This window comes from Eptatretus burgeri, chromosome 1 (genome assembly GCF_056783735.1).
Source record: "Eptatretus burgeri isolate ZD-2024b chromosome 1, Ebu_testis_v1, whole genome shotgun sequence".
In the NCBI taxonomy this organism is placed as follows: domain Eukaryota; kingdom Metazoa; phylum Chordata; class Myxini; order Myxiniformes; family Myxinidae; genus Eptatretus; species Eptatretus burgeri.
The window spans coordinates 778,970-801,639 of NC_140961.1; the positions used below are offsets into that span (position 1 = coordinate 778,970).

Here is a 22,670-nt window from a genome sequence, read left to right on the forward strand (position 1 = left end):
CTACTCTTATGAAAGACACCATGTGATCTGCAACGTCCAACAGAGAATGCTCGCAGATAGACATGTAGCTCAACGTCCCTCCAAAGGCCAGCCAGGATGACAGTTTATAGTTGATCAGGAATCTAACCCAGATGAGATGGCTCAAAGGTTAGCTCACTGTCGCTGAACTATTCTGTCTGCCCCATAAACATTCAAACCTATCTGAAATCTCTGGGTCTGCTTCCAAACCCACATCAATAGATAAACAGAGGCAACTCCCCTGAACGCTCACCTGGTAGCGGCTGGATAAGTTAACCAAGGAACCATTGGTTCAGCTGGATAAGTTAACCAAGGAACCAAGGCATGGATGACCTACAAAATACATAATGGAGAAGAAAGTAAATGCCTATGGATTTTTTTTAATGCCCTGAACAAACTTTGATACGTCACGGATCATTAAGGTGGTGGTAAAGTTATATTGAAATTGTGTGTGCAGTTTCGGAGATGAAAACAAATACATATTTTGGGGAGCAACCCCGCCACTGGATAAGTCCGAGAGTTCACGGGTCGCTGAGCGGATCGTGGTCGCCAATATTTCGACGGCGTGGGGTAGGGTTAATTGCCGAATTTCAATATATCTAAGTACCCACGTCGTCCAACTAGCGGAGAAAAACATACCCTCGACGGAACGGACCGTTTACCGAGCCGATCCAGGTGTAAACAGAGCGGGGATTACCAAGATCCGTTGGTCCAAATGAACAATTTACGGTACCAACGGCCTTACTATTTCTCAAACCGGCACCGTGCTAGGTCAATGAAAGAAAACACTAACAACAAACTGGAACATTTAACACAGGGGTTTATTTTACAATAGGCAATAATCGGGAAGGGAGACAGAGCAGAGTTATCACGAATAAGGAAATGTAATGTACAATGAACAAAGCACTGAACGATTCTACTTACAGACAGGGCACGCACGCACACACACACACACACACACACACACACACACACACACACACACACACACACACACACACACACACACACACACACACACACACACACACACACACACACACACACACACACACACACACACACACCTGGACCCCGTGGGTCTTTATTCGGTAGAGCCGGGCCGAGGTACCTTCCCGCCTCGTGCGGTCACACCGACTGCAAACCACCACGGTGGGACTCGAACCCACGACCCGAAGTCCACGGCCCACGACTGAGACCAAGCCTTCCACGACCGCAGAGGAAGCCAATCGCCACCAAGACTGCAGACGCTCTGCAATCGCCACCAAGACTGCAGACGCTCTGCAATCGCCACCAAGACTGCAGACGCTCTGCAATCGCCACCAAGACTGCAGATGCTCTGCAATCGCCACCAAGACTGCAGACGCTCTGCAATCGCCACCAAGACTGCAGACGCTCTGCAATCGCCATCAAGACTGCAGACGAAGCCAATCGCCACCAAGACTGCAGATGAAGCCAATCGCCGCCAAGACTCAGACGCTAAGCAGTCGCCACGATCCCTCTCTACTCTCTTGAGGTGGGACCGGTTTCTTTCCTCGCCACTCGCATCCTAATTGGACGGTTCCATCGCGCGATCCGCTGGCCGTCCCTCATTGGACAGGCCCACGGTAGGCGGGGCAACTCCCACCTTTCTGGGGTGGAGTCGGATCTGAGGTGATGGAGGCTCCGCCCACGCCTTCAGCCAAAAACACGTGGGCAATGGCGACCGGGTTGAGTCAGGGACGGTGCCGTTGTTGTTGTTGTTGTTGTTGATGTAATAAACCGAACTATAAAATAACTCACAGTGCACACACAAAATTCCCATTAGACAGAAGGACGGAATCCTGACTATAAACACATACTTATCGAAATAACTGAACTGCGGGAACTGCTGTCTGTTTGTGTGCACAAAGCTTCCAAATTCGTAACAATACAACAGGATACCTAAAAAAGTTGTGGACAGATTCGGACGAAACTTGGTGGACAGGTTGGGTGTGTGACCATGACGAATTGATTCGATGTTGGGGAAGGTCCGAATCCAGATCCAGATACGAGGATTATTTAATTTTTAAAATGATTCTTCACCATTGAGAGAGAGGGCCAAAAACTATACATAGCATGATATTTGAAAAATGTATTGCGTCGGATATGTTCTTGTGGCTCAGGCATTGCGTGGCGGAGGTATGTACTCCACCGAGTGCCCTTCTAATTAATAAATGTTTCATTACAATGTTATCATTGTTTTTGTTACTTATTTTGTAATCAGAATGCCATGCCGTGGTAGGACGACGGATGAAGCTGCTTTATATACCTTAACATGGCGTGCGTTTAAAACATTGGAATTCTCACGGATTTTACCCTGCGTTCGCAAAGCGAAAAGCAGGGTTAAGCAATCGGTAGCGTACATACTGTTGTGGTTCTCCGCCCGCCGGCGTGCGAACGACCGCGTTTAACCAATAGCGGCCGCTTCGCCCACCGAACGGACAATCCAGTCGTGGCTTTCCGGATCAACGCTGAAAACCAGCCACAGGTGTATTTTGAGCACACCACAGCCTAGTCAATATTCTACCCGCGCCACAGGGTAAATCTCCGAATTGTCGATATACCTAATTAATCGCGCGGGCAGACTTCCGAGAGACTGTACCTCAACGGGGCCGCTTGGAAATGAGCCGCTTAAGCAGCTCGCTTTGTTTTGGGATAACCGAGCGGGGTATTTATCGCGCAGCCCCGTTGGACCCGATCACTTTATCGGCTATTTAACAACCAACTATATTCCGAGTGCAATATGGCAGTTCAATTAGGGAAAAGGACGCAACGAACAGGTTAACATTTAAACAGCACATTTATTTACACAGCACACGTAAACAGTGATGCAGTCATGTAACCAAGCAAGGCAAGACACGCATGCAGTTTGCAATTGACAAAGGCAAAACAAAAGCACGCATGCAATTATACAACCAACAAAAGCAATGCAAAAGAGCTACTACCGTCTATCTATTATGTACACACTTAACAGTTCGACTTAAAGACATGGCGCCACAACGTTCATGCAAAGAAACAAAGGAAAAACCCCAGGACAGACGAGGGGTAGACTGGACCTCTTGGGGTCTTTACAAACACGGAGCCGTGTAGACCGCAAAGGCTTTGAGAGACCGGGCTGGGTACCTTGTCCCTCGTGGTGACTCGCTAGGACGACCCTCGACGTCCCCTCTCCAGTGACCCACGGTAAGGTACGGTACGGCAGACCACGCGCCTTGGCTCCGCTGCGCTCTGCTCTCTCCAGTCCCCTACCGCGGCTCCACACACTGCCCACAACTCCGACACGACACTCTTTTCTCTCCTCCACACACCTCACAACCTCCAGCGCCCCACGACCTTGCGTTCAGCGCGCCCTTTTATCTCCACGGCGCCTCGCCCCTCCCTTCCACCCCCCTCTTCCAGCACACGCGGGAAACTTCCAGAAGAAGGGCGTTTTCCTCGCCAAATCGGGGCCTTTCTCATTCTTTTCCTTTCTTCATAACTAGTGTCGCTTTATAATCCTTGGTGTTGGGTCATTCTCCTGCTGCGTTGGCCGGCGCAGATGTTATTCATTGGGGGGTGGGGCCGTCGTCTGCTTTCCCCCGATGAATGCCAGGCTTCTCGCAACCGTGTGCAGAGGTGGAAATGCGGTGGTGGTTACGGTGGTTGTTGTAATGGTGGCGTGGCTGGCGTTTTGTGGTGGTCGTGAGGGTGGTGTGGTTGGGCGGTTGTAGTTAAGGTGGTTGTTCTGAAGGCGGCTGTTCGTTGTCTGTGGGGATGTTGGCGGTTGACGTGAAGGTGGTTGTGGTGATTGTGGTTGTTGTGGTTGGTGGCGCTTTGTGGTGGTGGTAATGACGGTTGGTCCAAAATAACGATAGTAAAAGAAAAACGGCTAACTCAAACATCACAGCCCGGTCACACGAACATTTCCCCGAGACATCGGTGGGGGAAATCCATCTGAACAGACACTTATCGATATAACTGATCTTGGGGAAATCCTTTATGGTGTCCTGTGAATTTCCACAGCCATAACAATACGTATGGCGTATGTCGTACATCATAAGTGTCTGTATTTTGTTAAAAGCAGACATCAAAAACTGTTCAGTGGAGGAAATTGAAACTTTACCACGTCACATGATCATGTTATATAGCGGTCACTCTTTTGAGGTCAACATAGGCCGAAAACCAGCCAGCCAGAAAACCAGGTCAACATCAACCAATTTTCCAAAATCCTCAATTTTCATCCGATTGACATGAAATTTGAAGAGGATTTGCACATTGGGTCATTTAATTAAACTACCACTTATTTTGGATGTCAACATCGGCCAAAAGATCAATAGAGGCCAAAATTTCTAAAATTGTCAATTTTTTATTGCAATGGTTTCTCCCGTACACTGGTCCACTCAAAGTCAGAGTAAATCCACAATGTTTTCTCCCGTACACTGGTCCACTCAAAGTCAGAGTAAATCCACAATGGTTTCTCTCGTACACTGATTCACTCAAAGTCAGAGTAAATCTACAATGGTTTCTCCCGTACACTGGTCCAGTCAAAGTCCGAGTAGATCCTCAATGGTTTCTCCCGTACACTGGTCCAGTCAAAGTCAGAGTAAATCTACAATGGTTTCTCCCGTACACTGGTCCAGTCAAAGTCCGAGTAGATCCTCAATGGTTTCTCCCGTACACTGATCCACTCAAAGTCCGAGTAAATCCACAATGTTTTCTCCCGCACACTGTTCCACTCAAAGTCCGAGTAAATCCACAATGGGTTCTCCCGCACACTGGTCCACTCAAAGTCCGAGTAAATCCACAATGGGTTCTCCCGTACACTGGTCCACTCAAAGCCTGAGTAAATCCACAATGGGTTCTCCCGTACACTGGTCCACAAAGTCTGAGTAAATCCACAATGGGTTCTCCCGCACACTGGTCCACTAAAAGTCCGAGTAAATCCACAATGGTTTCTCCCGTACACTGGTCCACTCAAAGTCTGAGTATATCCACAATGGGTTCTCCCGTACACTGGTCCACTCAAAGTTCGCGTAAATTCACAATGGGTTCTCCCGTACAGTGGTCCACTCAAAGTCCGAGTAAATCCACAATGGGTTCTCCCGTACAGTGGTCCACTCAACGTCCGAGTAAATTCAAAATGGGTTCTCCCACACACTGGTCCACTCAAAGTCCGAGTAAATCCACAATGGGTTCTCCCGTACACTGGTCCACCTTTGGTGGGAGCCAGCATTACAAATCTTCTTCCTTTATCTTCTTCACATATCATGGAACCTTCTCAAAATTATAATATCGAGTATGATATGTTGTGATTAAAGAAGATTTCTGGAGTGAGTTAGATGAAGTGGTGGAGAGTGTATCCAAGGATGAAAGAGTGGTGATTGGAGCAGATTTCAATGGACATGTTGGGGAAGGGAATAAAGAGGATGAGGAGGTGATTGGTTGGTATGGTCTCAACAAGAGAAATGTGGAAGGGCAAATGATGGTGGAGTTTGCAAAAAGAATGGTAATGGCAGTGGTAAATACGTATAGTGGAGGAAAGGCAGTAAGAGTGGAGGAAAGTGCACACAGGTGGATTACATCTTAAGCAGGAGATGCAACCTGAAAGAGATTAGAGACTGTAAGGTGGTGGCAGGGGAGAGTGCAGCTCGACAGCATCGATTGGTGGTCTGTAGGATGATTGCGGAGGTGAGGTTGTGGAAGAGAGTGAGGGCTGAACCAAGGACCAGATGGTGGAAGCTGAAGGAGGAAGACTGTTGCGTGAAATTTAGGGAGGAGATGAGACAGGCGTTGGATGGTGGTAAAGATGGGTGGGATGATTGGGCAACTGCAGCAGAAGTGGTGAGTGAGATAGCAAGGAAGGTACTTGGTGTGACATCTGGACAGAGGAAGGAAGATAAGGAGACTTGGTGGTGGAACGAGGAAGTACAGGAAAGTATAAGGAAGAAGGGGTTGGTGAAAAAGAAGTGGGATAGTCAGAGAGATGAAGAAAGTAGGCAGGAGTACAAGGAGTGGAGGCGAAAGGCAAAGAGAGAGGTGGCAAAGGCTAAGAAAAAGGCATATGACGAGCTGTATGAGAAGTTGGATACAAAAGAAGGGGAAAAGGATTTTTTTATTTTATTTTTTTTGTATACCTTGGTCGAGGCTCGTATGAGAGCTAACACACAACTCACAGCAAGGAGGCATGAGACAAGAGGGGCAGGAGTGGAAGGGACAAAACAGTGGGGAACAGACACACTAGGTGAACTGTGGAAGGGAGAGGGATGGGGATGGGACGGGGAACATGGCAAAGAGAAGATGGACATTTCAGGGACTTTCAGGAAGGAAAGTAGGAGAAATGAAGGAAGTGGGCTTGGGTGGATTATCGGGGGTAGAAAAGATCGAGGATTTGGATGGGGGAAGATAAGAGGTGGTGGTGAACAGCTGTTTTGAAAGCCTGGAGGGAAGAATGGGAAAGAATAGAGTGAGGAAGTTTATTCCAAAGGCGGGAAAAAGAGGAATGAAAGAGTGAAGATGAGCAGTGATTCGTGATTTTGGTAGTTTTACCAGAAGGGGGTTGTTGGCGGACCTTGAGCGCCCTGTGGAAATGTGGTGGGGACAAATCGCAGAGAGAGCAGGGGGGCAAGGCTGGAGAGGAGTCGGTAGAAGACAGAAAGACCACCGACCAACCTGCGGTGATTGAGTGAGAGGCCCAAAGACTCAGCTTCATTGCGGGAGATGCCGATGATCTTAAATGCCCTGGTTTCGACAGCGTGAAGCCGAGAAAGGTGGGAGGCAGGAGCACCAGCCCAGAGGGGAGAGCAGTACTCCATCAGGCTACGGACAAAAGCTTTGTAAGTGGTCAGGAGCTCAAGAGGGCCGAGGAAGGACTTAGCACGACGGAGGATTCCCAGTCGGCGACTGGCTTTTGAGGCGAGGTTGGAAATGTGACTTTCCCAGGAAAGGTCATGGCAGATAGTGAGACCTAGAAGCTTGAAAGAAAAGACTTCTTCCAGAGGATTGTTGAGAAAGTGGATGGGGGGGGGGGGTTTTGTAAACGGTCCTTTCGAAGAGACATAGTGAGAGTGTGAGATTTGTCTGGATTGAAAGACATGTTCCACGTGTTGGACCAGTTTGTGATTTTATCCAGATCTGCAGTGAGTGAAGAAGCTGCTGCTTGCCGGTCTGAGGGATGACAGAGGTACGGCAGAGGGTGGAGTCGTCGGCAAAGAGAAATAGAGGATTTTCCAGAGAGTCCGAGAGATCATTGATGAAAACCAGAAAAAGAACAGGGCCCAGAACGCTACCTTGAGGAACTCCAGCCTGCACAGGAAGAGGGGATGAAAGAATTCCATTTAGGGCCACACGTTGACTGCGACAGGAGAGGAAGTCTGCGAGCCATGAGTGGAGATGGCCTTGAATACCATGGGAAGAGAGTTTGGTGAGTAGGGCAGGGTGCCAGACTGTGTCAAAAGCACGTGATATGTCCAGGGATACGGCTCGGATTTCCTGTCTGGCATTGAGGACCTCCATCCATTGATGGGAGAGCAGAAGCAGCATATCCAGGGTAGAGTGACCTGGTCTGAAACCAAATTGATAATTGGAAATCAAGCCATTGGAGAAGAGGAAGGATTTCATATCTGAGGCGATGATGGATTCCATAACCTTGCTGATGATTGGGAGAAGGCTGATTGGTCTGTAGTTATAGGGATCTGTTTTTGCACCTTTTTTATGCAGGGCAGTGATGTTAGCAGATTTCCAAGCAGATGGCAGATGACCTTGGGCAAATGAGAGGGTGAATAGAACAGAGAGAGGGTGAGCAAGAGCAGAAGAGCAGGCTTTGAGGACACGTGGGCTGATGCCGTCTGGACCGGTTGCAGAATCTGACTCGAGGTTTGAAAGCAAGCTCTCCACCTTGTCAGGAGAAAAGGATACAGAGTCCAGGGACAGTTGGGTGCGACTGGGTAAAGTGGGTAGAGATAGTGATGGGTTTAGGACACAAGATTTAGCTGCAAACACCGAGTTTAGACATTCAGCTTTATCACGTGTGGAATCAGCAGTGCGGCCATTTGAGGTAAGGGAGGGGATGGAGGGGGAACATACACCAGAAACAGATTTGATTAAACGCCACCAGGATTTTGAGGAGGGAGAGAGGTTTGAGAGTTCAGACTTGAGATGAGAAAGATGTTGTTTTCTGGCTCTCCTGAGGGTAGATACACACTTGTTCCGAGCTTTGTGGAAAGAACTGAGATTGCCCTCAGTTGGGTTTGCTTTCCATGAGGCAAAGGCAAGTTGTTTCAGGACAACTGCCTCGCCACAAGCTTCAGTAAACCAAGGGCGGGAGGTAGGGGAGGACAACTGAACACGAGAGGGGATAAATCTGTAAATGAGGGAGAGCAAGTTTCTTTGAAAGAATTCCCAGGATGAGTTGATGTTTGAGAAAGTAGTGATAGGAGACCAGTCTGTAAGTTTGATGGCTGCTCGGAGACCCTGCCAGTCGGCTTGAGTGAAATGCCAGACTCGACGGCGGTGAGGTGGTTCTCTGATAACAGCCAGAGAGATGTCCACTTTAACAAGGACGTGGTCAGAAGAACCAATTGGAGCGAAGGAAGAGCAGCAGATATTGTCAGGGAAATTTGTCAAAATCAGATCCAGAAGAGATGGAGTACCATTGGTTGAGATCCGGGTCGGGAAGTTGACCGATTGAGTCAGTCCCAATGAGTCGTAGAAAGCTTTTGCTGAGGTGCCATGGCAGGTGAGAGAGGTACCCACACCTAGCCAACTGGCGTGATGACAATTGAAGTCACCACATAAGAGGAAGAGAGAGTTTGGATGAGAAGATAGAAGATGGTCCATGTTTTCGGATAGTGAGATGTAGATGGAGTCATCACTGTTCGGTGGACGGTACAGTACACATATAAACATGAGGTGGGAGTGGAGGGGAAGCCGAAGCCAGAGGTATTCCTGGGGTTGTGGGGGAGTGAGAGCAGTGCATGGAGAGTGAGGAATAGAGTCTTTGATGAAGAGAGCAACACCTCCACCAGGACGAGGCTCAGGTCTGTCATACCGTAAGAGGGAGTCGCCAGGGAGAGATACTTGGGAGTCAGACACGTCTTGGGAGAGGAAAGTTTCTGTTCGGCAGATAATGTCTGGTTTGTCAGTGGCAACCTGTATGGAAAGATCTGAAAGGTTTGAGCGAAGGCCCCGGATATTTGAGGTCCACACTTTTAATGAAGAGGAAGGGGAGGAGGCTTTGGGTGCAGGAGGTGGAGGGGGAGGGGGAGGGTAGGACAAGGGACGAGGGGGGCAGTTAAGGAGGGTTGCTGAAGGAGTGTGGGGTATTGCAGAACAGCGAGGGGAGGGGGCCGAATGAGGAGAAAAGGCTCTGTGGTGCTGGGAGAGAGGGGGGACAAGAGACAAGGAAGAAGGCAGTTGAGGATTTGAGGAGGTGGAGTGAAGAGATGGAGGTAAGAGGGCAGTGGAGGGAGGCAGGTTGGTGGATGAGAGGGGGGCAACTTTGAGAAGGAAGAGTGAGGGGGATGAAAGGTGGGAGAAAGGTGAGGGGGGCATTTTTGAGAGAGGTGGGAGGGAGGCTTGGAGGGAGAAGAGTGGGATGGTTGCTTTGAGAGTGAGAGTGAGGGGTGAGGGGGGTGAGTTGGCACTGAATTTGGAAAAAAAGAATGGTTGATGGAAAGCGAGCATCCATGGCAAACTGTGGTTTTTAAAAGTTTTAGGTCAGAAATGCGATTTAACACAATTCTTGATGGGTGCAATGAAGGCGAATTCAGAGCATGGAGAGAAGAAGCGCTGTAATAGTTGGATTTTTTAGGCAAGGAATTGAGGAGAGCTCGAAATAAGAGCAGTCTGTTAAAATAGCAGAAGAGTAGTGCATTGTGAAACAGTAAAGAGTACGTTTATACCGATCGGCAAGACAGAGGGACCGAGCTGGGAAGGATGTGCTGCAGGTTAGGGTGATAAAGGACGTAAATGGGAATGTGCTGACGAGCGAGGAGAGTGTGTTGAGAAGGTGGATGGAGTACTTTGAGGAGCTGATGAATGAAGAAAATGAGAGAGAGAGAAGGTTGGAAGAGGTGGAGATAGTGTATCAGGAAGTGGGGTGGATCAGTAAGGATGAAGTGAGGACTGCTATGAAGAGGATGAAAAGTGGAAAGGCGGTTGGCCCAGATGACATACCAGTGGAGGCATGGAAATGCTTAGGAGAGATGGCAGTGGGGTTGTTAACCAGATTGTTTAATAAAGTGTTGGGAAGTGAGAGGATGCCGGAGGAGTGGAGATTAAGTGTACTGGCTCCGCCAAAAGAAGAAGAAGAAATGTTGTGATTGACAAAATCTATTTCAAAAATGAAAAAAATTATGAAGTGCACTTCAAAGAATGTGCCATAGCACATTGCCCACCAAAGGTGGGCCAAGAAGAATACTTCCACCAGGAGGGCAGGAGTGCCTCTTGTCTGCACAATATAATAATCAATGAAAAATAAACAAACAAATAAATAAATAACCCAAACGACATCATCACCACAATCACATGTCAACAGTCAGGATAGAAATGAATCAGCATCTCACATTCCCCGACTCCAGTCGAACCCACCTGATCACTTTGACAGTGACGAGGCGACCCAATGGTAGGTGCTTCTTGAAGATGGCTGCCTCATTTACGGAGTATTGGCTGAGATTTCGGTATGACAGTCGACCTTTGAGCGTCCATGAAAGACTGCCAAGAATGCACATGCGAGAACCCAAGTTCCACTAACGGCTCAATAATATTTTGGGAAATATTGTTATAAGAATCCAACCATTTATAAAAATAGAAGCTTTGAGGTGTTTCTTGAGCATGGAAAAAAATAAAAATAAAAAGCAAGGAAACATTACACAGTAGTAGACTGAACAAGAAATGCTCACGTTATGAAGGCGTTCCTCGCTGAAACCCGTTGCACATAGCCGCGCATGCACGAACCCTCAACGACATCCGCCGCCGATGACACAGTCTTATCGAGAGCATCTTCTGCCACTTCTGGTCTGATGCTGGACAAGACCAAAAACACGTTTTCAAATACGGAATCTCACCGATTGAGACAATACACAGATAATGGCTTGCAGTGATCTTTGTTGCCCAATGTCCTGCCTCATGTCACCAGCTCTGTGCCTCGTATGAAGATGTCTACAGCTGAGTGTGAAAATAAAAATGCACATCACTCCATCTGCTAACTTGGAAATGTAAAGTTCAGAAGAACAATCAGTCTATCTGCTCAAGGTGGCAACAGCCCAACAATGACTTTACGAAACAATAATCAACTCGATGCTTCATCCATAAAACAAAACAGAATAATAAAAATAAAACAAATTATCATGATGTTGTGGAAATGGCTCCCAGGGGTTTAAAAAAAAAGCATATTGTAACGTAAATGTCTAGCAGAAGTGTAAAGTGATTAATTGTGACATTAGATCTGAGGATGCACCTGATAAAGGATATAATTAAATAAGGAGGTTAATTATCTTCAAAGGGGGTGTTTTTAATTAACCCAAACACCCAATTTTCAGTCGTGCACTTCCTTAGAGTTTTCTTAGTATGCATGCAAAGTTTCAGGCTGTTACGTTTCATGGTTTTAGAGTTATAGAGTGTGTACACACACACACGTGCATGCACGCACACACTTGAAGGGTATACAGGCTCTTTAGCCATGAACACACTTTGGTACATCACTGGTGATGAAAGTTGTGGTCAACTTTCTTTGAAATCATGTATAGTTTCAGAGGAGAGAGCAAATACCTATTATAGGCAGTCAACCAACCCCCAACCCCCAACCCCCCTCCGTAGAGCCCCGTAATGAGCACAGATTTTGATGTGGTCAATAAACCTTCGTTGGGCATCAGAAATGAAACTTGTGGCCAAGTTTCATCAAAATCGTGCGTTTGGTTCAAGCGATAATGACTGAAGTGTTTACAGACTCACTGACTGACTGAATGACTCACTCTCTCACCTGTGGACACTGCTCAATTGCATAAGCTCACCAAACTAAAGTCCACGTGAGCTAATAATAATGTACACGAATAAACAGAACAAAAACAATAGGTTACCCAGCCTGAAAGGTACCCTTATTATAACAAATATTACTGGGAGGTTCGGAGGGACGTCACGAAGATCCCGTTCTCATCCTTCGCAAGAATGCAACAGAGGAGCACGTCCTTTGGTGCAAAGCCTGCAAGTGGCTGATCGCTGTAGCAGTCGGCCATTTCCGTAAGGCCCACCTTCCCGACCTTGCATTGAGGTAATTCAAGCACCAGCCCTGATGCAGGATTGACCTCTTGCACAAAGGCCAAGGTCAGCGAGCCTGGGATTGGTTTGTGGAAACCTAATAGTTGGGCATGAGAGTGAGATGGGCAGGTGAACAGAGCAAGTCGATGATTATTATTCCTTTATATGAAGCAGTTTTAAAGCAAGAATATGATGGATGTTAGGGAAATAAATCAGAACACACTTAATGCTGAATCATAAAGAAGATAAAATCAGGATCCTGTAATATGGTAAAACAATAACATTAGAATCGAATGGCCAATTACAAGCCACTTTATAACTGCGGGCAGTTACGACCGGGATCCAATCTGCCCCGCTTTGATAGAACCCCGCCTTCATCGGACACGTGACACACGATGTCCTCTTCATACAAATCAATTCAAAATACAGTATTAAAAAAAAATAAATAGGAGAAAAACCCCTAGAAGGCGCTCATATCCCTCCGAGAAGGCGCTCATATGGGAGCAGCTGGATAAGATAACGAGGGAACCACTGGTAGGTGTGGATGACCCACAAAATATGTCACGGAGAAGAAATTAAATACCTACTTTGGGGTGGAAACGGCTGATTTTTACCTCGACTACCGAAGGTGAAGGAGGTGAAGTTTTCAACCCTTTCTGTCTGTCTGTGTTCAGGATATCTCAAAGAGTTGCGGACGTATCTGGATGATATTGTGTGGACAGATTCGGTGTGTGAAAATGATGAACCGATTCGATTTTGGTGAAGATCCGGATCCGGATTCGACGACCAGAATTTTTTAAGTGATTCTTCACCATTGAGAAATCGAGCCAAAAACTTTATAGCACGATATCTCAAAAAGTTGTGAACGAATTCAAACAAAACTTGGTAGACATGTTGGGTGTGTCGCAAGGATGAATTGATTCGATTTTGGTGAAGATCCGAATCCAGATGTGGATACGAGAATTATTTAATTTTTATCGTGATTCTTCACCATTGATGGGGCCAAAAATGATAGTACTGTTTAGTATGATATTTCAAACATGTATTGGGCCCGATATGTTCTCGTGGATCAGGCATAGCATGGCGGAGGTATGTGCTACGATATAGTTCTGTATAGCATGATATTTCAAACATGTATTGGGACCGATATGTTCTCGTGGATCAGGCATTGCGTGGCGGAGGTATGCGCTATACCAAGTGATCTTCTCGTCTTTTAAAGTCATTAACAAACTTAAGTATATCACGTGTGATGAAGGTTGTGATCAAGTTTCATCGAGATTGCTTGTGTTGTTTGAGAAGAAAGGAAATACCTCTTTTGGAGGGCAACACCCTGTAGACACCCTTAGACCCAGATTTAACGGCATGAACAAACTTTGGTACATCTCAGGTGATGAAGGTTGTGATGGTTTCATTGGAATTGTGTGTGTAACTTATGATAAGAAGTTGCAAGTGTTTATGGACTGATGGATGGATGGACTGACACGCCATCCCATTAGCACCGTGGAACTATGTTCCAGGTGAGTGAATAATAAACAGAACAAAAACAATAGGTATCCCTCCTAGAAGGTTTGGATCCCGAATAAACATCAAGGAAATACAAAGTGACTGCTTGGGGAAACAGACCAGAGAGAGAGATGTCCAGACGGTTGAGCCGAGGCCGCCGAGCGATCACCTTGCCCTCAACGGCCTGTCCTCTTTTCAGATGCTTGCCAGGGCATTTGGCTACCTGTTTTCACCATTAAAAAACAAACAAACAATGATTCAACAAAAGTAATACATCAATAATGTGTAGATCCAAGTATTTTCCCACAAGAATGCTTTTTGAATGTATTTTTCTTCGTTACAGATAATCTACATATTATGTATGCAAAGGGGGAGTGTGAGTGAATGTGCAAATTTAAATATGCTAAATTTAAATAATTTAAATATGATATGTGCTTATGGTGCCAGCGATAGATCGCCTACTCTTTACAAATGAAGCCAATGGGACCTTTAACGTCCACCAACGACTGCTGGCAGACGCATCCATCCGAGGGACGGCACGCACGTTGATGAATCACCTTGCTTGCGAAACACCAGGATGACAGTTTGGGTCAGGATATCTGGGTCAGGATTCAAATCCAGGGTAGACAGCTTGAGGTGAGTGTGTGCATCTCAAGACCATCCTGGCAGGCCTGCTGTTGTATTGTTATGAATCTGGAAGCCATGAGCACTCAACATACAGGTCCTATAGAACAGTTATATCGGTAAGTATGTGGTTTTTGGTTAGGGTCCCCGTCCCTCGTTTAATGGGTGAATAAATGTACATGCGCTGTGAGTTATTTTGATAGTTAGGATTTATACATCACTCACAACAACAACTACGGCTACTACATCTCCAACTACAACAACGCCATCTTCGCTCTCACAGCGACAACCCTCTGCTCCTGGCATTCTCCGCGCGCTCTATGGGATGCAGGAGTGTTCGGAATTTGTTCGGGGATGGAATTCCATTCCCGAATATGGTCATGAACGGGTTCGCTTGGCTGCGCGCCAAATAAGGGAATGCGTCGTGTCCCACCCACTGAGAGCGGGCCACGATGAGCGGACTGAATTCCATCCCGAATATGGTCATGAACCGGTTCGCTTGGCTGCGTGCCAAATAAGGGAATGCGTCGCGTCCCACCCAATGAGAGCGGGCCACGATGAGCGAACCACACCCGAGAGAGAACAAAAGGAACGGAGAGCAAATAATCGGGTGGATCTGCTCGAGCGCGGAGAGGAAGAATTCGTGCCCGTTCAAAACGCATCTCTCGAGGCTGGGAAAAAGGCATCTCATCGCTGGCGTGCTCTGGTTCTCGGCTCGTCTCGTGGCTGGTGTGGTCTGCGTCTGGCTGCCGTGGTCCGTTCTTGGCCGACTGGTGCTACGGGAAGGTGCGGACGTCGAGCCGCATGCTCACGGCCAGGTAGCCTGCCACATTCTTGTCCCTCAGCTCGACTTCCCTCCGACCTGAAGGGATAATAAAGACCATTTTGGGTCTGTTTCTTTTGGGTGTGCGTCTGTGTGTGGGCCCATCTTTAAGTAGGAATTGTTTAAGTGCTTGTGTGTAAATTTGCATTCTCTATGAGTCGTGATAACTCTGCCCTTACGTGTTTCCCTCGTTTCCCCGATTACTGTGAATAAATTCCCCATTTGTTAAATGGATCAGCTTGTTTCTGCATTTCTTCCATTGGCTTAGCATGGCGCGTGTTGGTGAATTACAAAGGCTGTTGCCACTGTAAATGTACATTTGGACCGACGGTACTTCGGCAACCATCCGCTCGGGTTGCGCATGGGTCGGGCATGCTAACGGCTCGACTCGTACGAGTGCCGTCGAGGGTGTTAAGACTCGGTAACTCGCCATGTGGATCTCTAGGTATTTTGAAGATTGGCAAATAACCCTGTACCATGTGGTGGAATTATTGACGATTCACGGTCCGGAAAGGGATCCGTACCCTCGGAGTTTTCCGAAAGGTACGATCTAGATTCCGGGTGTTCGGTAGAGTCGACCCTACCGCCTCACCAAGCGGTCGTGCTCGCAGCCGATACCCGGCTCCACAACAGTATTACATTTCCCATAACATAAAAGCATCTTGTAGATACCCTCATAAAATATCAGCTTTGGGCAAAATACCACAAATAAGGTTAAAATCCTGTTCGCTTGCTGTATTGTAAAAGATTGCATGAAAGCACGCACTTTTAGCATTATACTGTAGCTGGGATGTGATTTGGGTTAAAGGGAGTAAGGTAGTGCGGTTATTTCATTATTAAATGTGTAGCTGAGGAATATGGTATTTGTGTTTGAAGATTACAACATATGGAAGCATGTCGAGACAGATTTGAATTGGACCCTTCAATCCTCTGTCATCTCCGTTAAATGTTCCTTCAGTCGTACACAGTCTCGAGGCTGCTAAAGCTGGCAATGAGCAATGAGCATCTCCGCAGGACGTGGATAAAGCCGTTAAGGCACATGGAAATAGACCAATGATTGGTGATCATGCACTGCAGCGGATATTGAAAGATTGGAGACGGAAATAAAGCTCTTAAGATCGCAGATGATAAAAGTGCTGAAAGACCAAAATAAAGGCTTATTCTCGGCAGATTAAAGTGCTGGGGTCAACAGACAAAGAACAGCTGGAGACCAGTTTTAGACCCGCATCGAATTGCAAACTGGGGTCCTTAGGGAGGACTTTTGTGTTCACCTCGGTGCTTCAGGATGTGCCGAGCTTGCAGAGGGGGCAACTGAAATGCACCTGGCCGAAATAGCTGCGTTCCTGGTTCCTTCCGCGAGTGACGTGCAGAATGAGCGGTTGCCTCATGCAGGGACTGGAACCAAACTGCCTCCAGACACTTTGCCAGGCTCTAACCTCTGTGTTTGCCGATCGTGTTTGTTTGTGAATTTCCCCAGTGTGTGTCGTGATGTTTGTTGAGTGGATTGGGAGGGTGAACGGTTAAGCAAAACGGATTATTGTGGGTGCAGAGAATCATGTTTTTTTTGTATACCTTGTCGAGGCTCGTATGAGAGCTAACACACAACGCACAGCAAGGGGACATGAGACAAGAGGGGAGGGAGTGGGAGGGACAAAACAGTGGGGAACAGACACATTAGGAGATCTGTGGAAGGGAGAGGGATGGGACGGGGAACATGGGGAAGAGAAGATGGACATTACAGGGACTTTCAGGAAGGAAAGCATAGGAATTGAAGGAAATGGGCTTGGGTGGATTATCGGGGGTATAAAAGATCGAGATTTGGATGGGGGATGATAAGAGGTGGTGGTGAACAGCTGTTTTGAAAGCCTGGAGGGAAGAATGGGAAAGAATAGAGTGAGGAAGTTTATTCCAAAGGCGGGAAAAAAGAGGAATGAAAGAGTGAAGGTGAGCAGTGATTCGTGATTTTGGTAGTTTTACCAGAAGGGGGTTGTTGGCGGACCTTGAGCGCCCTGTGGAAATGTGGTGGGGACAAATCGCAGAGAGAGCAGGGGGGACAAGACTGGAGAGGAGACGATAGAAGACAGAAAGACCACCGACCAACCTGCGGTGGTTGAGTGAGAGGCCCAAAGACTCAGCTTCATTGTGGGAGATGCCGATGATCCTAAATGCCCTGGTTTCGACAGCGTGAAGCCAAGAAAGGTGGGAGGCAGGAGCACCAGCCCAGAGGGGAGAGCAGTACTCCATCAGGCTACGGACAAAAGCTTTTTTAAGTGGTCAGGAGCTCAAGAGGGCCGAGGAAGGACTTAGCACGACGGAGGATTCCCAGTCGGCGACTGGCTTTGGAGGCGAGGTTGGAAATGTGGCTTTCCCAGGAAAGGTCATGGCAGATAGTGAGACCCAGAAGCTTGAAAGAAAAGACTTCTTCCAGAGGATTGTTGAGAAAGTGGATGGGGGGGTTTTCTAAACGGTCCTTTCGAAGAGACATAGTGAGAGTGTGAGATTTTTCTGGATTGAAAGACATGTTCAACGTGTTAGACCAGTTTGTGATTTTATACAGATCTGCAGAGAGCGAAGAAGCTGCTGCTTGCCGGTCTGAGGGATGACGGATGGTACGGCAGAGGGTGGAGTCATCGGCAAAGAGATATAGAGGATTCTCCAGAGAGTCGGAGAGATCATTGATGAAAACCAGAAAAAGAACAGGGCCCAGAACGCTGCCTTGAGGAACTACAGCCTTGACAGGAAGGGGGATGAAAGAACTCCATTTAGAGCCACACGTTGACTGAGACAGAAGAGGAAGTCTGCGAGCCATGAGTGGAGATGGCCTTCGATACCATAGGAAGAAAGGTTGGTGAGCAGGGCAGGGTGCCAGACTGTGTCAAAAGCACGTGATATGTCCAGGGATACGGCTCGGATTTCCTGTCTGGCATTGAGGACCTCCATCCATTGATGGGAGAGCAGAAGCAGCATATCCAGGGTAAAGTGACCTGGTCTGAAACCAAATTGATGATCGGAAATCAAGCCATTGGAGAAGAGGAAGGATTTCATATCTGAAGCGATAATGGATTCCATAACCTTGCTGATGATTGGGAGAAGGCTGATTGGTCTGTAGTTGCAGGGATCTGTTTTTGCACCTTTTTTATGCAGGGCAGTCATGTTTGCTGATTTCCAAGCAGATGGCAGATGACCTTGAGCAAATGAGAGGGTGAATAGAACAGAAAGAGGGTGAGCAAGAGCAGAAGGGCAGGCTTTGAGGACAAGTGGGCTGATGCCGTCTGGACCGGTTGCAGAATCTGAGTCGAGGTTTGAAAGCAAGCTATCCACCTTGTCAGGAGAAAAGGACACAGAGTACAGGGACAGTTGGGTGCGACTGGGTAAGGTGGGTGGAGAAAGTGATGCGTTTAGGACACAAGATTTAGCTGCAAACACCGAGTTTAGGCATTCAGCTTTTTCACGTGCGGAATCAGCAGTGCGGCCATTTGAGGTAAGGGAGGGGATGGAGGAGGAACATACACCAGAAACAGATTTGATTAAACGCCACCAGGATTTTGAGGAGGGAGAGAGGTTTGAGAGTTCAGACTTGAGATGAGAAAGATGTTGTTTTCTGGCTCTCCTGAGGGTAGATACACACTTGTTCCGAGCTTTATGGAAGGAACTGAGATTGCCCTCAGTTCGGTTTGCTTTCCATGAGGCAAAGGCAAGTTGTTTCAGGACAACTGCCTCGCCACAAGCTTCAGTAAACCAAGGGCGGGAGGTAGGGGAGGACAACTAAAGACGAGAGGGGATAAATATGTGCATGAGGGAGAGCAAGTTTCTTTGAAAGAATTCCCAGGATGAGTTGATGTTTGAGAAAGTAGTGATAGGAGACCAGTCTATAAGTTTGATGGCTGCTTGGAGACCCTGCCAGTCGGCTTGAGTGAAATGCCAGACTCGACGGTGGTGAGGTGGTTGTCTGATAACAGCCAGAGAGATGTCCACTTTGACAAGGACGTGGTTAGAAGAACCGATTGGAGCGGAGGAAGAGCAGCAGATATTGTCAGGGAAATTTGTTAAAATCAGATCCAGAAGAGATGGAGTACCATTTGTTGAGATCCGGGTCGGGAAGTTGACCGATTGAGTCAGTCCCAATGAGTCGCAGAAAGCTTTTGCTGAGGTGCCATGACAGGTGAGAGAGGTACACACACCTAGCCAACAGGCATAATGACAATTGAAGTCACCACATAAGAGGAAGAGAGAGTTTGGATGAGAAGATAGAAGATGGTCCATGTTTTCGGATAGTGAGGTGTAGATGGAGTCATCACTGTTAGGTGGACGGTACAGTACACATATAAACATGAGGTGGGAGTGGAGGGGAAGCCATAGCCAGAGGTATTCCTGGGGGTGTGGGGGAGTGAGAGCAGTGCATGGAGAGTGAGGAATAGAGACTTTGATAAAGAGAGCAACACCTCCACCAGGACGAGGCTCAGGTCTGTCATACCTGAGGAGGGAGTAACCGGGGAGAGATACTTGGGAGTCAGACACGTCTTGGGAGAGGAAAGTTTCTGTGAGGCAGATTATGTCTGGTTTGTCAGTGGCAGCCTGTATGGAAAGATCTGAAAGGTTTGAGCGAAGGCCCCGGATATTTGAGGTCCACACTTTTAATGAAGAGGTAGGGGAGGAGGCTTTGGGTGCAGGGGGTGGGGGGAGGGGGAGGGTAGGACAAGGGACGAGGGGGGAAGGTAAGGAGGGTTGTTGAAAGAGTGGGGGGGTTGGCAGAATAGCTTGGGGAGGTGGCCGAATGAGGAGGAGAAAAGGCTCTGTGGTGCTGGGGGAGAGGGGGGACAAGAGAGGGGGAAGAAGGCAGTTGAGGATTTGAGGAGGTGGAGTGAAGAGATGGAGGTGAGAGGGCAGTGGAGGGAGGCAGCTTGGTGGATGAGAGGGGGGGAAACTTTGAGAAGGATGAGTGAGGGGGATGAAAGGTGGGAGAAAGGTGAGGGGGGAATTTTTGTGAGAAGTGAGAGGGAGGCTTGGAGGGAAAAGAGTGGGATGGTTGCTTTGAGAGTGAGAGTGAGGGGTAAGAGGTTTGAGTTGGCACTGAAGTTGGAAAAAAAGAATGGTTGATGGAAAGCGAACATTCATTGCAAACTGGGGTATTAAAAAGTTTTAGGTCAGAGATGCGATTTAACACAAATCTTGATGGATGCAATAAAGGTGAATTCAGAGAATGGAGAGAAGAAACGCTGTAACAGTTGGATTTTTTAGGCAAGGAATGAAGGAGAGGTCGAAATGAGAGCAGTCTGTTAAAATAGCAGAAGAGTAGTGCATTGTGAAACTGTAAAGAGTACCACATGTGTGAGAGAGGAAGATGAAGCATGATAAGATCGTTTTTGTTATTATTATTAATGTTTGAGAGTTTTCAACAGATTAGGTCATGGAAGTGTTGTAGAAAAAAAAAATCGAGGAAGAAGAAGAAGAAGCAGAATCGGGAGAAGGTTCGCGTATTGTTGTTTTTTTTTTGTTTGTTTTTTTTTTAAAAGATAAATAGATTCGTTGGGAGAATTGTGGACGTTAGGAAAGTGGGGAGGATAGAAATTGAAGGTAATAGGGAGGATAGAAATTGAAGGTAATGGGGAGAAAAAAAAAACGATCAAACACCGAGGGGAACCAGTAGGCCTCAAGCCTAGGCCAAGGCCTAGGCCTCAAACACCCGGCAAGAACGTCGACAAAAACTCACAAAATAGCACGATTTTTGAAACAAGACCAAACTAGGAACACACAGTAACATGTAGGTGAGAAAATTAAACAGTTAAAACGGGACAAATAACGACCGGAAACTTAACTTTGAGAACGTCAGAAGAGAGCCCCTAAGGAGACCTCTCGTCGCTCCAAACCCGGAACCGGAAGGATGCTTATTTAAGTTTATCACTGTATGATCTGTATTTGATAGTTATAGTACAGAACTGTACATTAATTTTGTAATTGTTGATGCTTATTTTTCTCTCCTCCAATCTCCCCTTCCCCATTTATTAAATCTGATTACTTCAATGAACTTGTGTTGCCTGGTTCGTGGTTCATCATTTGATTATTAATTACAGTGTGGTTAAAAAGCACGATTGTGGGAAATTGGTAACATTACATCAGAAAGGTTTTATGAAACTACTGCCGGATCGTCAAAGCCACCGCTCGGGCTTCCATCCCGTTTGGATGGGGTGACCGGCCAGAGCGGCAGATCCTCGTGAGAGCCATCTGTACACCGCAAACCGATGTAAAGATCAACACAGATAATCGAAAGAGACAGTCCGCCAGGAAAACTGTCGCTAAATTGGTGATCGTGTGGGTGGAGGTTTTGATCTCGAATACACCCCCACTCAACCATAACATTGGTTCATGGGGATTGGGATTGGGACACTGGCTCAAATCCAGCGACCGTAACAGTAGGATTACTTCAATAGAAAAAGGGTAAGAAACGTTTTGTGAGTTATAAAAACATATTTGGTGCCAATGTGCATCCCCACATGGACATCCAACCAGATTGGCAATTCCCCATCATCGTTTCCACATTCACATCCAAGTGTGCACTGAGAGAATGCCATCGTGTACAGACATATTGAGGCAATCTCCATGACTTGCGCAAGGAAATGCAGCTCCAAATACCTTTTTGTCAATATGATTGCAATTGTGTTACCACTGCAAGCAGCGCAATTGCACAGTGCAGAATGAGGATCAAGGAAGGAAGGAGTAATCCAACAATCCAAAACACACAAGCACACACAATAAAATCCGTACAAACATAAATTAGCAAAAAAAAAACCACCCCTGGGTGCTCACCTGGTGGAGGATGGATAGGATATCCAGGTAACCACTGGTAGGTATGGATGACCCACAAAATATATAACGGAGAAGAAAGTAAATACCGATGGATGTTTTTTTTAATGCCATGAACAAACCTTGGTACATCTCAGGTGATAAAGGTCGTGGTCAAGTTTTATCAAAATTGTCTGAGTGGCTTCAGAAAAGAAAGCAAAAACATATTTTAGGGGGAAACCCTCCCCTCCTGTAGAATCCCTTGGACCCCAATATTTTTTTAATATCATTAGCAAACTTTAGTACATAACGGGTGGTGATGATGATGGTGGTCAAGTTTCATGAAAATTGGGATGTGTAGTTTCTGAGAAGAAAGCAAATGCATATTTTGGGGGTCAACCTCCCTCTCCCCATACACCATCCTCGACCCCAATTATTTTTAATGTCATGAACAAACTTCAGTACATCACGGGTGGTGAAGATGGTGGTCAAGTTTCGTCGGAATTGTGTGTGTAGTTTTGGAGAAGAAAGCAAATACATATCTTGGGGGGCAGCACCCCTTAAAGCCAGATTTTTATAATGTCATGAACAAACTTTGGTATGAGATGGGTGATGAAGGTTGGCGTGAAGTTTCATTGGAATTGTGTGCATCGTTTCTGAGAAGAAAGCA

General features: G+C 46.9%; 1 protein-coding gene across 3 annotated transcripts in view; it reads right to left on the minus strand.

The window, feature by feature from the left end:
* PDCD11 (programmed cell death 11) overlaps positions 1 to 22,670 on the minus strand; it is a 124,606-nt gene that overhangs the window by 20,036 nt on the left and 81,900 nt on the right. For all 3 annotated transcript variants that reach the window (XR_015055180.1, XM_085870109.1, XM_085870119.1), the window contains exons 19-22: positions 13,894 to 13,996; positions 12,130 to 12,367; positions 10,917 to 11,039; positions 10,606 to 10,728 (exon numbers count right to left, since the gene is read on the minus strand). Coding sequence is in view for 2 of the 3 variants with exons in the window: in XM_085870109.1 (XP_085726235.1) it covers positions 10,606 to 10,728; positions 10,917 to 11,039; positions 12,130 to 12,367; positions 13,894 to 13,996 (587 nt within the window). In the remaining variant the exon portion in view is untranslated. The remainder of the gene's footprint in view (positions 1 to 10,605; positions 10,729 to 10,916; positions 11,040 to 12,129; positions 12,368 to 13,893; positions 13,997 to 22,670) is intronic.